The following is a 13,758-nucleotide window of genomic DNA, read 5'->3' as shown; positions in this document are numbered from 1 at the left end:
GTCACTCCTGAGTGAGGCCTTGTCTTTCTTTCTCTCAGTTGGGCTGACTACCAAAGACTACTTTGTTCCAATAAAAGGCAGTAAGTAGCTAGTGGATTTGGATTGAAAGTGGACTTACCCTTGTCCTATTTTCTCAAAGCGTGTGTACTTCTTTTTGGGGTCCCCCACACTCACAATGCTTCCTGGGAAGACAGAGAGAGGTGATTAGTGGAGAGTGTCTCTAGGTCAGACTGAGGCACGCACACACACACACACACACACACACACACACACACACACACACACACACACAGCACGGCCATGGAGAGGGCATCCCTGCATTACACACACGCTCCTCTGCCCACGACATTCAGGGATGTCGCCTGCTGTGGGGCCTCGTACTGAAGCCGAATACACTGCTGCATGCTGGGAGGTTGTCCTGCACAGTAGAGCACTGCTGATGTTTTGGACAGGGGAAAATGCAGAAACTGCAGAGAGGACACTGCAGAGAGGACACTGCAGAGAAAGCAGTACTCTGACTCTAGAGGGGCGCTTGGTCGTCCTAAGGCTGTAATCTGTGGCTTAGTGAGCAGCCCACACTAATCACTGCAGTAGGATGGGTTTAGAGCTGAGAGGTCTGGACACATCACAGTACAGTCACAGCACAATCTCTATGAAACTCTCCATGCTCCATAGATCCACAGAGAGACAACATACTAAGTCGCTCCAGAATCTCCTCGTCTGTCATCTTGGACTTCTTCCTCTGCCGATCGGTGTGGCGGTACAGAGTGCTGGACGTGTTCTCCGGCTGGACCTGGGACTCTGGCGGGGTTGTGACCTCCTTCACAGGGGTGGGAGGCGCCAAGGGCTCGATGACAGAGCGGGTGTAGATCTGTCAGGAGAGGCGCAGGACACAGTCACAGTCAGGGAGGAGCAGGACACAGTCAGAGAGGAGCATGACAACAAGCATACTGTACAACTCTGTACTGAGTTGAGTTATTGAGGTGATTAGTCTGTAAGCCTTCCTAAGTCTTAGATCTGTAACATTGTGTTAAGTCATTGTTCATAACCTCAGGGTGACTCACAGATTTAGTGTGCTCAGGTCGAGGTGCGATGACGGGTGGTGGCTCATCGTCATCATCCTCCTCCTCCTCCTCCTCCTCTTCCTCCTCCTCCTCCTCTGACACAGGGGGTGCTATAGGGGGGTCTGTAGATGTCTTTGCACCCTGAGGTGTAAAACAAGGTGTCAGTGAGGAGGTCTGTAGTACATTGGACAGTGACAATCTGAAACGCTGGGACAGCTGCGTCACCTGCATTACTGTAAACGGTTTTCCCAGGGACTCCTAATGTCCCATGTAATAAGGCACGTCCATGCTGACAATAGACACCTCCTAAGACCACAGCATTACAACAGGGTGCTCAGCTGTGAAATAAGATACGGGAAAACATCAATATTACATTTATTCCACAGTATAATCAGGAATATAGTTATCTAACGTGATCCACTTGATTAAACCTGGGCCCATATCCACAAATCTAGGATCTGTCCATATAATATGAATTAGAAATAATCTAAAAGGCAAAACTGACCCTAGATCAGCACTGCTACTTTGAGACCCTTTGTGGATACGGGCCTTGGACAAGAAAGCTACAGTACTAGAATGGCTTCTGATCATACGGGCTGAGGTATAGATCCATGACCGATGTGAGACAAGCAGCTAGAACATGGCTAACATTCTCTGTCGTGATGTGTTTCAGTGACAGCTCATAGAACAGAATTTGACAGCATACAGTTGGACCTGGAGAGCCAAACAAGCAAAACAACCCCTGACCCAACACACCAACTCCAACCACAGCCACTAAAACAGCCGTACAATGCAGTAAGTCACACACCCATTCTGATGGTGGATCAGAGTGATATGCAAAGCCAGTTACTCTCTCCTGTACTCCATCATAAACAGCACCATCCGGGTGAACACTTGGACTGTACAGTGGGATAGATTTCATCCCGTCGTCTCCAAGGTGGCATAGCAGTTCAGACGTCTTTTGTCCTCGTCTTGTCGTGTCCTGTATATATATATATTTACAACTTTTTCACATACATTTTATTTTTATTTTCCATCAACTCATCTTCAAAACACTCTCCTGCAACCCGCCTCACCAATGTATATTTATAAAAAAGTATTATTTACCTCAGATCTGTAATCCTCCAAGAAGCTAGCCAGAAACTCCAAGAAGCTAGCCTGAAACTAGCCAGAAGCTAATCCAGAAGCTAGTTCAGAAGCTAGTTAGCTCCTTTACTGGCAAATCGTTTTGTGGTCATCAGCTATCCTTTAGCTCGAAAATCTATCGCCAGTTCTGTACGGCGCAGCGCGGCTCGGAACGGAACATACCGGACCAATTTTTCTCTCCATGTCCCTGGACATTCATACCCGGATCTCACAGCTAGCTAGCTGCTATCCGTGTGACCATCGGAGCTAGCAAGCTCCGTCAATCACTCCTGAGTTCCATCAATCACACCTGGGCTGCAGTCACCTATCCGGACCCGTTTTACTGCCTTCGCGGAGCCCCACCGGGCCTTCACAACTGGACTGCCGACGTTATCTACCCGAAGGAGTTATTCGGCCGGCTCCTCCGTCGCGACGTTACCTGAACGCCCATCTGCGGCCTGCTAACCGTTAGCTGTCTTACCGGCTGCTATCTGAATAGACAATCGGACAATTTTTTTATTATTATTTTTTTTTTTAAATTATTTTTTAAATTATTATTATTATATTTTCTTCTTGGGCCTCTAACTATATCTATTGTTTTTATTTTTGTTGTTGTTGTGTGATTTGGATTAATCCCCTCTACCACACGGAACCCCACTAATCTACTGACGGAACGTAAGGGGTGGCTAACAGACCTCCATCCTATGCTAGCTTGCTACCGATGCCCTGGCTAGCTGTCTAAATCACCAACCAACCTCTCCACTCACCGGACCCTTTTGATCACTCGACTAAGCATGCCTATCCTTAATGTCAATATGTCTTGTCCATTTCTGTTCTGGTTAGTGTTTATTGGCTTATTTCACTGTAGAGCCTCTAGTCCTGCTCACTATACCTTATCCAACCTATTAGTTCCACCACCCACACATGCAATGACATCTCCTGGTTTCAACGATGTTTCTAGAGACAATATCTCTCTCTTCATCACTCAATACCTAGGTTTACCTCCACTGTATTCACATCCTGCCATACATTTGTCTGTACATTATACCTTGATGCTATTTTATCGCCCCCAGAAACCTCCTTTTACTCTATGTTCCAGACGTTCTAGACGACCAATTCTCATAGCTTTTAGCCGTACCCTTATTCTACTCCTCCTATGTTCCTCTGGCGATGTAGAGGTGAATCCAGGCCCTGCAGTGCCTAGCTCCACTCCTATTCCCCAGGCGCTCTCTTTTGACGACTTCTGTAACCGTAATAGCCTTGGTTTCATGCATGTTAACATTAGAAGCCTCCTCCCTAAGTTTGTTCTATTCACTGCTTTAGCACACTCTGCCAACCCGGATGTTCTAGCTGTGTCTGAATCCTGGCTTAGGAAGACCACCAAAAATTCTGAAGTTTTAATTCCAAACTACAACATTTTCAGACAAGATAGAACTGCCAAAGGGGGCGGTGTTGCAATCTACTGCAAAGATAGCCTGCAGAGTTCTGTCCTACTATCCAGGTCTGTACCCAAACAATTTGAACTTCTACTTTTAAAAATCCACCTCTCTAAAAACAAGTCTCTCACCGTTGCCGCCTGCTATAGACCACCCTCTGCCCCCAGCTGTGCTCTGGACACCATATGTGAACTGATTGCCCCCCATCTATCTTCAGAGTTCGTGCTGCTAGGCGACCTAAACTGGAACATGCTTAACACCCCAGCCATCCTACAATCTAAACTTGATGCCCTCAATCTCACACAAATAATCAATGAACCTACCAGGTACCTCCCCAAAACCTTAAACACGGGCACCCTCATAGATATCATCCTAACCAACTTCCCCTCTAAATACACCTCTGCTGTCTTCGACCAAGATCTCAGCGATCACTGCCTCATTGCCTGCATCCGTAATGGGTCAGCGGTCAAACGACCTCCACTCATCACTGTAAAACGCTCCCTGAAACACTTCTGCGAGCAGGCCTTTCTAATCGACCTGGCCGGGGTATCCTGGAAGGATATTGATCTCATCCCGTCAGTAGAGGATGCCTGGATATTTTTTAAAAATGCCTTCCTAACCATCTTAAATAAACATGCCCCATTCAAGAAATTTAGAACCAGGAACAGATATAGCCCTTGGTTCTCCCCAGACCTGACTGCCCTTAACCAACACAAAAACATCCTATGGCGTTCTGCATTAGCATCGAACAGCCCCCGTGATATGCAGCTGTTCAGGGAAGCTAGAAATCATTATACACAGGCAGTTAGAAAAGCCAAGGCTAGCTTTTTCAAGCAGAAATTTGCTTCCTGCAACACTAACTCAAAAAAGTTCTGGGACACTGTAAAGTCCATGGAGAATAAGAACACCTCCTCCCAGCTGCCCACTGCACTGAAGATAGGAAACACTGTCACCACTGATAAATCCACCATAATTGAGAATTTCAATAAGCATTTTTCTACGGCTGGCCATGCTTTCCACCTGGCTACTCCTACCCCGGACAACAGCACTGCACCCCCAACAGCAACTCGCCCAAGCCTTCCCCATTTCTCCTTCTCCCAAATCCATTCAGCTGATGTTCTGAAAGAGCTGCAAAATCTGGACCCCTACAAATCAGCCGGGCTAGACAATCTGGACCCTTTCTTTCTAAAATTATCTGCCGAAATTGTTGCCACCCCTATTACTAGCCTGTTCAACCTCTCTTTCGTGTCGTCTGAGATTCCCAAAGATTGGAAAGCAGCTGCGGTCATCCCCCTCTTCAAAGGGGGGGACACTCTTGACCCAAACTGCTACAGACCTATATCTATCCTACCGTGCCTTTCTAAGGTCTTCGAAAGCCAAGTCAACAAACAGATTACCGACCATTTCGAATCTCACCATACCTTCTCTGCTATGCAATCTGGTTTCAGAGCTGGTCATGGGTGCACCTCAGCCACGCTCAAGGTCCTAAACGATATCTTAACCGCCATCGATAAGAAACATTACTGTGCAGCCGTATTCATTGATCTGGCCAAGGCTTTCGACTCTGTCAATCACCATATCCTCATCGGCAGACTCGACAGCCTTGGTTTCTCAAATGATTGCCTCGCCTGGTTCACCAACTACTTCTCTGATAGAGTTCAGTGTGTCAAGTCGGAGGGTCTGCTGTCCGGACCTCTGGCAGTCTCTATGGGGGTGCCACAGGGTTCAATTCTTGGACCGACTCTCTTCTCTGTATACATCAATGAGGTCGCTCTTGCTGCTGGTGAGTCCCTGATCCACCTCTACGCAGACGACACCATTCTGTATACTTCCGGCCCTTCTTTGGACACTGTGTTAACAACCCTCCAGGCAAGCTTCAATGCCATACAACTCTCCTTCCGTGGCCTCCAATTGCTCTTAAATACAAGTAAAACTAAATGCATGCTCTTCAACCGATCGCTACCTGCACCTACCCGCCTGTCCAACATCACTACTCTGGACGGCTCTGACTTAGAATACGTGGACAACTACAAATACTTAGGTGTCTGGTTAGACTGTAAACTCTCCTTCCAGACCCATATCAAACATCTCCAATCCAAAGTTAAATCTAGAATTGGCTTCCTATTTCGCAACAAAGCATCCTTCACTCATGCTGCCAAACATACCCTTGTAAAACTGACCATCCTACCAATCCTCGACTTTGGCGATGTCATTTACAAAATAGCCTCCAATACCCTACTCAACAAATTGGATGCAGTCTATCACAGTGCAATCCGTTTTATCACCAAAGCCCCATATACTACCCACCATTGCGACCTGTACGCTCTCGTTGGCTGGCCCTCGCTTCATACTCGTCGCCAAACCCACTGGCTCCATGTCATCTACAAGACCCTGCTAGGTAAAGTCCCCCCTTATCTCAGCTCGCTGGTCACCATAGCATCTCCCACCTGTAGCACACGCTCCAGCAGGTATATCTCTCTAGTCACCCCCAAGACCAATTCTTTCTTTGGCCGCCTCTCCTTCCAGTTCTCTGCTGCCAATGACTGGAACGAACTACAAAAATCTCTGAAACTGGAAACACTTATCTCCCTCACTAGCTTTAAGCACCAACTGTCAGAGCAGCTCACAGATTACTGCACCTGTACATAGCCCACCTAAAATTTAGCCCAAACAACTACCTCTTTCCCAACTGTATTTAATTTTTATTTATTTATTTATTTTGCTCCTTTGCACCCCATTATTTTTTTATTTCTACTTTGCACATTCTTCCATTGCAAAACTACCATTCCAGTATTTTACTTGCTATATTGTATTTACTTTGCCATCATGGCCTTTTTTTGCCTTTACCTCCCTTCTCACCTCATTTGCTCACATTGTATATAGACTTGTTTATACTGCATTATTGACTGTATGTTTGTTTTTACTCCATGTGTAACTCTGTGTCGTTTTATCTGTCGAACTGCTTTGCTTTATCTTGGCCAGGTCGCAATTGTAAATGAGAACTTGTTCTCAACTTGCCTACCTGGTTAAATAAAGGTAAAATAAAATAAATAAAAAAATAAAAATCCATCCCTAGCCTAAACATGTACAGTAGATGGTAAAACATACCCTAAACAGCACAGCAGAGCAGTAGTGGTGATTAGCTGCGAGCTATTGGTGCCAAGCCAGCAGCTCTTTGCTTAGCAGTGGAAGTTGATTTGGTTTAAGCGGTACCACGAGGGATAATAGGGGTCAGTGATCTGAAGACAGCCCCAGATTCACAGCACAGACAGAGCCGAAGAAGGCAGTGGAGATGAGAGGCTAGCTGGCTAATGATGAGCAGCGCAAGCTAGCAGGTTTCTACTGGGCCATGCGGTCAGATCTAAAGCAGGGACATATTGGCTCTGTGAGGAAGGGAGTGAAGAACACATGTTCAGACATGCAGGATTTTGAAGATCATAATAGCCCTCTTAGGCAAGCGCCCGGACCTGACAGTTTTAAGCATGGGCCATTGGGAATTGTTTAAGGAACTGCTTACGACAAGTGGTGAAATAGAGAAGCCATTACACTTAAAAGAGAGTGAAGCGGTCTCTAATATCTCTCATGTTCATGTCCATCCAATAGAGCCTGCATATCTGGGCATACCCAGCATCAACAACATTAGGAGTTCAAAAAGGTTCAATTTAGTTTTCAGACAATGTAGCGGTATGTGGAAAGGAATATGGAGGAGTTACCTTGTCAAATAATGCACTGCAGGTTCTAAGGCTGACAGGAGGCCCAGACGACAGCAGTCGGTTCTGAATGTGAAGGTTGAAAATGGAAGGATTTACTGAACACAGAACAACACAATGTTACAGAGCAATGGACTATTGAGAATTGGGGAGAGTAGAGGACAGGGGACCACTACAGAGAGATGGGGAGAGTAGAGGACAGGGGACCACTACAGACAGATGGGGAGAGTAGAGGACAGGGAACCACTACAGAGAGATGGGAAGAGTAGAGGACAGGGGACCACTACAGAGAGATGGGGAGAGTAGAGGACAGGGGACCACTACAGAGAGATGGGGAGAGTAGAGGACAGGGGACCACTACAGAGAGATGGGGAGAGTAGAGGACAGGGGACCACTACAGAGAGATGAGGAGAGTAGAGGACAGGGGACCACTACAGAGAGATGGGGAGAGTAGAGGACAGGGGACCACTACAGAGAGATGGGGAGAGTAGAGGACAGGGGACCACTACAGAGAGATGGGGAGAGTAGAGGACAGGGGACCACTACAGAGAGATGGGAAGAGTAGAGGACAGGGGACCACTACAGATGAATGGATCCTCACATATACATAGAGGTGAGATTTTCATTGGTGATGAGACACAAATGATGTTTTGCGGACCTCCTGCTGATGACCAGCCCTAGCTTCTGACGTAGAGATGGCAATGTGATCACTAGCGATATTAGTGGCAGAACATTTTGTTCCTGCACACTGACTTAATGCCATCGTATGGTACCTACCACTGTTACCCTGCACATTGACTTAATGCCATCGTATGTTACCTACCACTGTTACCCTGCACATTGACTTAATGCCATCGTATGGTACCTACCACTGTTAACCTGCACATTGACTTAATGCCATCGTATGTTACCTACCACTGTTACCCTGCACATTGACTTAATGCCATCGTATGGTACCTACCACTGTTGCCCTGCACATTGAATTAATGCCATCGTATGTTACCTACCACTGTTAACCTGCACACTGACTTAATGCCATCGTATGGTACCTACCACTGTTACCCTGCACATTGACTTAATGCCATTGTATGGTACCTACAACTGTTACCCTGCACATTGACTTAATGCCATCGTATGGTATCTACCACTGTTACCCTGCACATTGACTTAATGCCATTGTATGGTATCTACCACTGTTACCCTGCACACTGACTTAATGCCATCGTATGGTACCTACCACTGTTGCCCTGCACATTGAATTAATGCCATCGTATGTTACCTACCACTGTTAACCTGCACACTGACTTAATGCCATCGTATGGTACCTACCACTGTTACCCTGCACATTGACTTAATGCCATTGTATGGTACCTACAACTGTTACCCTGCACATTGACTTAATGCCATCGTATGGTATCTACCACTGTTACCCTGCACATTGACTTAATGCCATTGTATGGTATCTACCACTGTTACCCTGCACACTGACTTAATGCCATTGTATGGTACCTACCACTGTTACCCTGCACACTGACTTAATGCCATTGTATGGTACCTACCACTGTTACCCTGCACATTGACTTAATGCCATTGTATGGTACCTACCACTGTTACCCTGCACACTGACTTAATGCCATTGTATGGTATCTACCACTGTTACCCTGCACACTGACTTAATGCCATTGTATGGTATCTACCACTGTTACCCTGCACATTGACTTAATGCCATTGTATGGTACCTACCACTGTTACCCTGCACACTGACTTAATGCCATTGTATGGTACCTACCACTGTTACCCTGCACACTGACTTAATGCCATTGTATGGTACCTACCACTGTTACCCTGCACATTGACTTAATGCCATTGTATGGTATCTACCACTGTTACCCTGCACATTGACTTAATGCCATTGTATGGTACCTACCACTGTTACCCTGCACATTGACTTAATGCCATTGTATGGTACCTACCACTGTTACCCTGCACACTGACTTAATGCCATTGTATGGTATCTACCACTGTTACCCTGCACATTGACTTAATGCCATTGTATGGTACCTACCACTGTTACCCTGCACATTGACTTAATGCCATTGTATGGTACCTACCACTGTTACCCTGCACACTGACTTAATGCCATTGTATGGTATCTACCACTGTTACCCTGCACATTGACTTAATGCCATTGTATGGTACCTACCACTGTTACCCTGCACACTGACTTAATGCCATTGTATGGTACCTACCACTGTTACCCTGCACACTGACTTAATGCCATTGTATGGTACCTACCACTGTTACCCTGCACACTGACTTAATGCCATTGTATGGTATCTACCACTGTTACCCTGCACATTGACTTAATGCCATTGTATGGTACCTACCACTGTTACCCTGCACACTGACTTAATGCCATTGTATGGTATCTACCACTGTTACCCTGCACATTGACTTAATGCCATTGTATGGTACCTACCACTGTTACCCTGCACACTGACTTAATGCCATTGTATGGTACCTACCACTGACTTAATGCCATTGTATGGTACCTACCACTGACTTAATGCCATTGTATGGTACCTACCACTGACTTAATGCCATTGTATGGTATCTACCACTGACTTAATGCCATTGTATGGTACCTACCACTGTATTTTCTTGTGTGTTTTACTCCTTGCGAGTATTTATTCTTAGATTTGTTGAAAATTCCTTTCTATCTGTTGATATCTGACCGAGTATTTGAACATTGTTGAGAAAGATTTGTAGGACCTGTTGTATCCTGTTCAAGCAAAAACTAAACTTTGATTTGATACATACAGGTTATCAGAGTGCTGACCGATTGAGAGGAGTGGTACCTACAGTCTGGTACTGATCCAGCTCCATATTGAGAGGAGTGGTACCTACAGTCTGGTACTGATCCAGCTCCATATTGAGAGGAGTGGTACCTACAGTCTGGTACTGATCCAGCTCCATATTGAGAGGAGTGGTACCTACAGTCTGGTACTGATCCAGCTCCATATTGAGAGGAGTGGTACCTACAGTCTGGTACTGATCCAGCTCCATATTGAGAGGAGTGGTACCTACTGCCTGGTTCTGAACCAGCTCCATATTGAGAGGAGTGGTACCTACAGTCTGGTACTGATCCAGCTCCATATTGAGAGGAGTGGTACCTACTGCCTGGTTCTGAACCAGCTCCATATTGAGAGGAGTGGTACCTACAGTCTGGTACTGATCCAGCTCCATATTGAGAGGAGTGGTACCTACAGTCTGGTACTGATCCAACTCCATATTGAGAGGAGTGGTACCTACAGTCTGGTACTGATCCAGCTCCATATTGAGAGGAGTGGTACCTACAGTCTGGTACTGATCCAGCTCCATATTGAGAGGAGTGGTACCTACTGCCTGGTTCTGAACCAGCTCCATATTGAGAGGAGTGGTACCTAGCGTCTGGTTCTGATCCAGCTCCATATTGAGAGGAGTGTTACCTACTGGCTGGTTCTGAACCAGATCCTTATTGAGAGGAGTGGTACCTACTGTCTGGTTCTGAACCAGATCCTTATTGAGAGGAGTGGTACCTACTGTCTGGTTCTGAACCAGATCCTTATTGAGAGGAGTGGTACCTAGCGTCTGGTTCTAAACAAGCTCCTTATTGAGAGGAGTGTTACCTACTGGCTGGTTCTGAACCAGATTCTTATTGAGAGGAGTGGTACCTACTGTCTGGTTCTGAACCAGCTCCTTATTGAGAGGAGTGGCACCTACTGCCTGGTTCTGAACCAGCTCCTTATTGAGAGGTGTGGTACCTACTGTCTGGTTCTGAACCAGATCCTTATTGAGAGGTGTGGTACCTACTGTCTGGTTCTGAACCAGCTCCTTATTGAGAGGTGTGGTACCTACTGTCTGGTTCTGAACCAGCTCCTTATTGAGAGGAGTGGCACCTACTGTCTGGTTCTGAACCAGCTCCTTATTGAGAGGAGTGGCACCTACTGCCTGGTTCTGAACCAGCTTCTTATTGAGAGGAGTGGTACCTACTGTCTGGTTCTGAACCAGCTCCTTATTGAGAGGTGTGGTACCTACTGTCTGGTTCTGAACCAGCTCCTTATTGAGAGGAGTGGCACCTACTGCCTGGTTCTGAACCAGCTCCTTATTGAGAGGTGTGGTACCTACTGTCTGGTTCTGAACCAGCTCCTTATTGAGAGGTGTGGTACCTACTGTCTGGTTCTGAACCAGCTCCTTATTGAGAGGTGTGGTACCTACTGCCTGGTTCTGAACCAGCTCCTTATTGAGAGGTGTGGTACCTACTGTCTGCTTCTGAACCAGCTCCTTATTGAGAGGTGTGGTACCTACTGCCTGGTTCTGAACCAGCTCCTTATTGAGAGGTGTGGTACCTACGGTCTGCTTCTGAACCAGCTCCTTATTGAGAGGTGTGGTACCTACTGTCTGTTTCTGAACCAGCTCCTTATTGAGCGGAGTGGTACCTTCCACCTGGTTCTGAACCAGCTCCTTATTGAGAGGAATGATACCTACTGCCTGGTCCTTAACCAGCTCCTTATTGAGAGGAGTGGTACCTACTTCCTGGTTCTGAACCAGCTCTTTATTGAGAGGTGTGGTACCTACTGCCTGGTCCTTAACCAGCTCCTTAATGACAGGAGTTGTACCTACTGCCTGGTTCTGAACCAGCTCCTTATTGAGAGGAATAATACCTACTGTCTGGTTCTGAACCAGCTCCTTATTGAGAGGAATGATACCTACTGCCTGGTCCTTAACCAGCTCCTTAATGAGAGGAGTGGTACCTACTTCCTGCTTCTGAACCAGCTCCATATTGAGAGGAGTGGTACCTACTGCCTGGTTCTGAACCAGCTCCATATTGAGAGGAGTGGTACCTACAGTCTGGTACTGATCCAGCTCCATATTGAGAGGAGTGGTACCTACTGCCTGGTTCTGAACCAGCTCCATATTGAGAGGAGTGGTACCTACAGTCTGGTACTGATCCAGCTCCATATTGAGAGGAGTGGTACCTACAGTCTGGTACTGATCCAACTCCATATTGAGAGGAGTGGTACCTACAGTCTGGTACTGATCCAGCTCCATATTGAGAGGAGTGGTACCTACAGTCTGGTACTGATCCAGCTCCATATTGAGAGGAGTGGTACCTACTGCCTGGTTCTGAACCAGCTCCATATTGAGAGGAGTGGTACCTAGCGTCTGGTTCTGATCCAGCTCCATATTGAGAGGAGTGTTACCTACTGGCTGGTTCTGAACCAGATCCTTATTGAGAGGAGTGGTACCTACTGTCTGGTTCTGAACCAGATCCTTATTGAGAGGAGTGGTACCTACTGTCTGGTTCTGAACCAGATCCTTATTGAGAGGAGTGGTACCTAGCGTCTGGTTCTAAACAAGCTCCTTATTGAGAGGAGTGTTACCTACTGGCTGGTTCTGAACCAGATTCTTATTGAGAGGAGTGGTACCTACTGTCTGGTTCTGAACCAGCTCCTTATTGAGAGGAGTGGCACCTACTGCCTGGTTCTGAACCAGCTCCTTATTGAGAGGTGTGGTACCTACTGTCTGGTTCTGAACCAGATCCTTATTGAGAGGTGTGGTACCTACTGTCTGGTTCTGAACCAGCTCCTTATTGAGAGGTGTGGTACCTACTGTCTGGTTCTGAACCAGCTCCTTATTGAGAGGAGTGGCACCTACTGTCTGGTTCTGAACCAGCTCCTTATTGAGAGGAGTGGCACCTACTGCCTGGTTCTGAACCAGCTTCTTATTGAGAGGAGTGGTACCTACTGTCTGGTTCTGAACCAGCTCCTTATTGAGAGGTGTGGTACCTACTGTCTGGTTCTGAACCAGCTCCTTATTGAGAGGAGTGGCACCTACTGCCTGGTTCTGAACCAGCTCCTTATTGAGAGGTGTGGTACCTACTGTCTGGTTCTGAACCAGCTCCTTATTGAGAGGTGTGGTACCTACTGTCTGGTTCTGAACCAGCTCCTTATTGAGAGGTGTGGTACCTACTGCCTGGTTCTGAACCAGCTCCTTATTGAGAGGTGTGGTACCTACTGTCTGCTTCTGAACCAGCTCCTTATTGAGAGGTGTGGTACCTACTGCCTGGTTCTGAACCAGCTCCTTATTGAGAGGTGTGGTACCTACGGTCTGCTTCTGAACCAGCTCCTTATTGAGAGGTGTGGTACCTACTGTCTGTTTCTGAACCAGCTCCTTATTGAGCGGAGTGGTACCTTCCACCTGGTTCTGAACCAGCTCCTTATTGAGAGGAATGATACCTACTGCCTGGTCCTTAACCAGCTCCTTATTGAGAGGAGTGGTACCTACTTCCTGGTTCTGAACCAGCTCTTTATTGAGAGGTGTGGTACCTACTGCCTGGTCCTTAACCAGCTCCTTAATGACAGGAGTTGTACCTACTGCCTG

The 13,758-nt window shown here is 46.7% G+C and overlaps 1 protein-coding gene across 2 annotated transcripts in view; it reads right to left on the bottom strand.

Annotated features, from left to right (window-relative positions):
• Positions 1-13,758, bottom strand: part of LOC109873993 (serine/threonine-protein kinase PAK 3) — a 77,510-nt gene that overhangs the window by 26,931 nt on the left and 36,821 nt on the right. Inside the window, exons 6-9 of one of the 2 annotated variants that reach the window (XM_031809134.1) lie at positions 7,339-7,401; positions 1,065-1,205; positions 697-871; positions 119-182 (exon numbers count right to left, since the gene is read on the bottom strand). In XM_031809134.1, coding sequence (XP_031664994.1) covers positions 119-182; positions 697-871; positions 1,065-1,205; positions 7,339-7,401 — 443 coding nt within the window. The remainder of the gene's footprint in view (positions 1-118; positions 183-696; positions 872-1,064; positions 1,206-7,338; positions 7,402-13,758) is intronic. The other variant, XM_020465730.2, reaches the window with a different exon arrangement.

The sequence above is a fragment of the Oncorhynchus kisutch genome, linkage group LG29, assembly GCF_002021735.2.
Source record: "Oncorhynchus kisutch isolate 150728-3 linkage group LG29, Okis_V2, whole genome shotgun sequence".
Lineage (NCBI taxonomy): Eukaryota > Metazoa > Chordata > Actinopteri > Salmoniformes > Salmonidae > Oncorhynchus > Oncorhynchus kisutch.
This window is presented reverse-complemented; position numbering and strand designations above follow the sequence as displayed.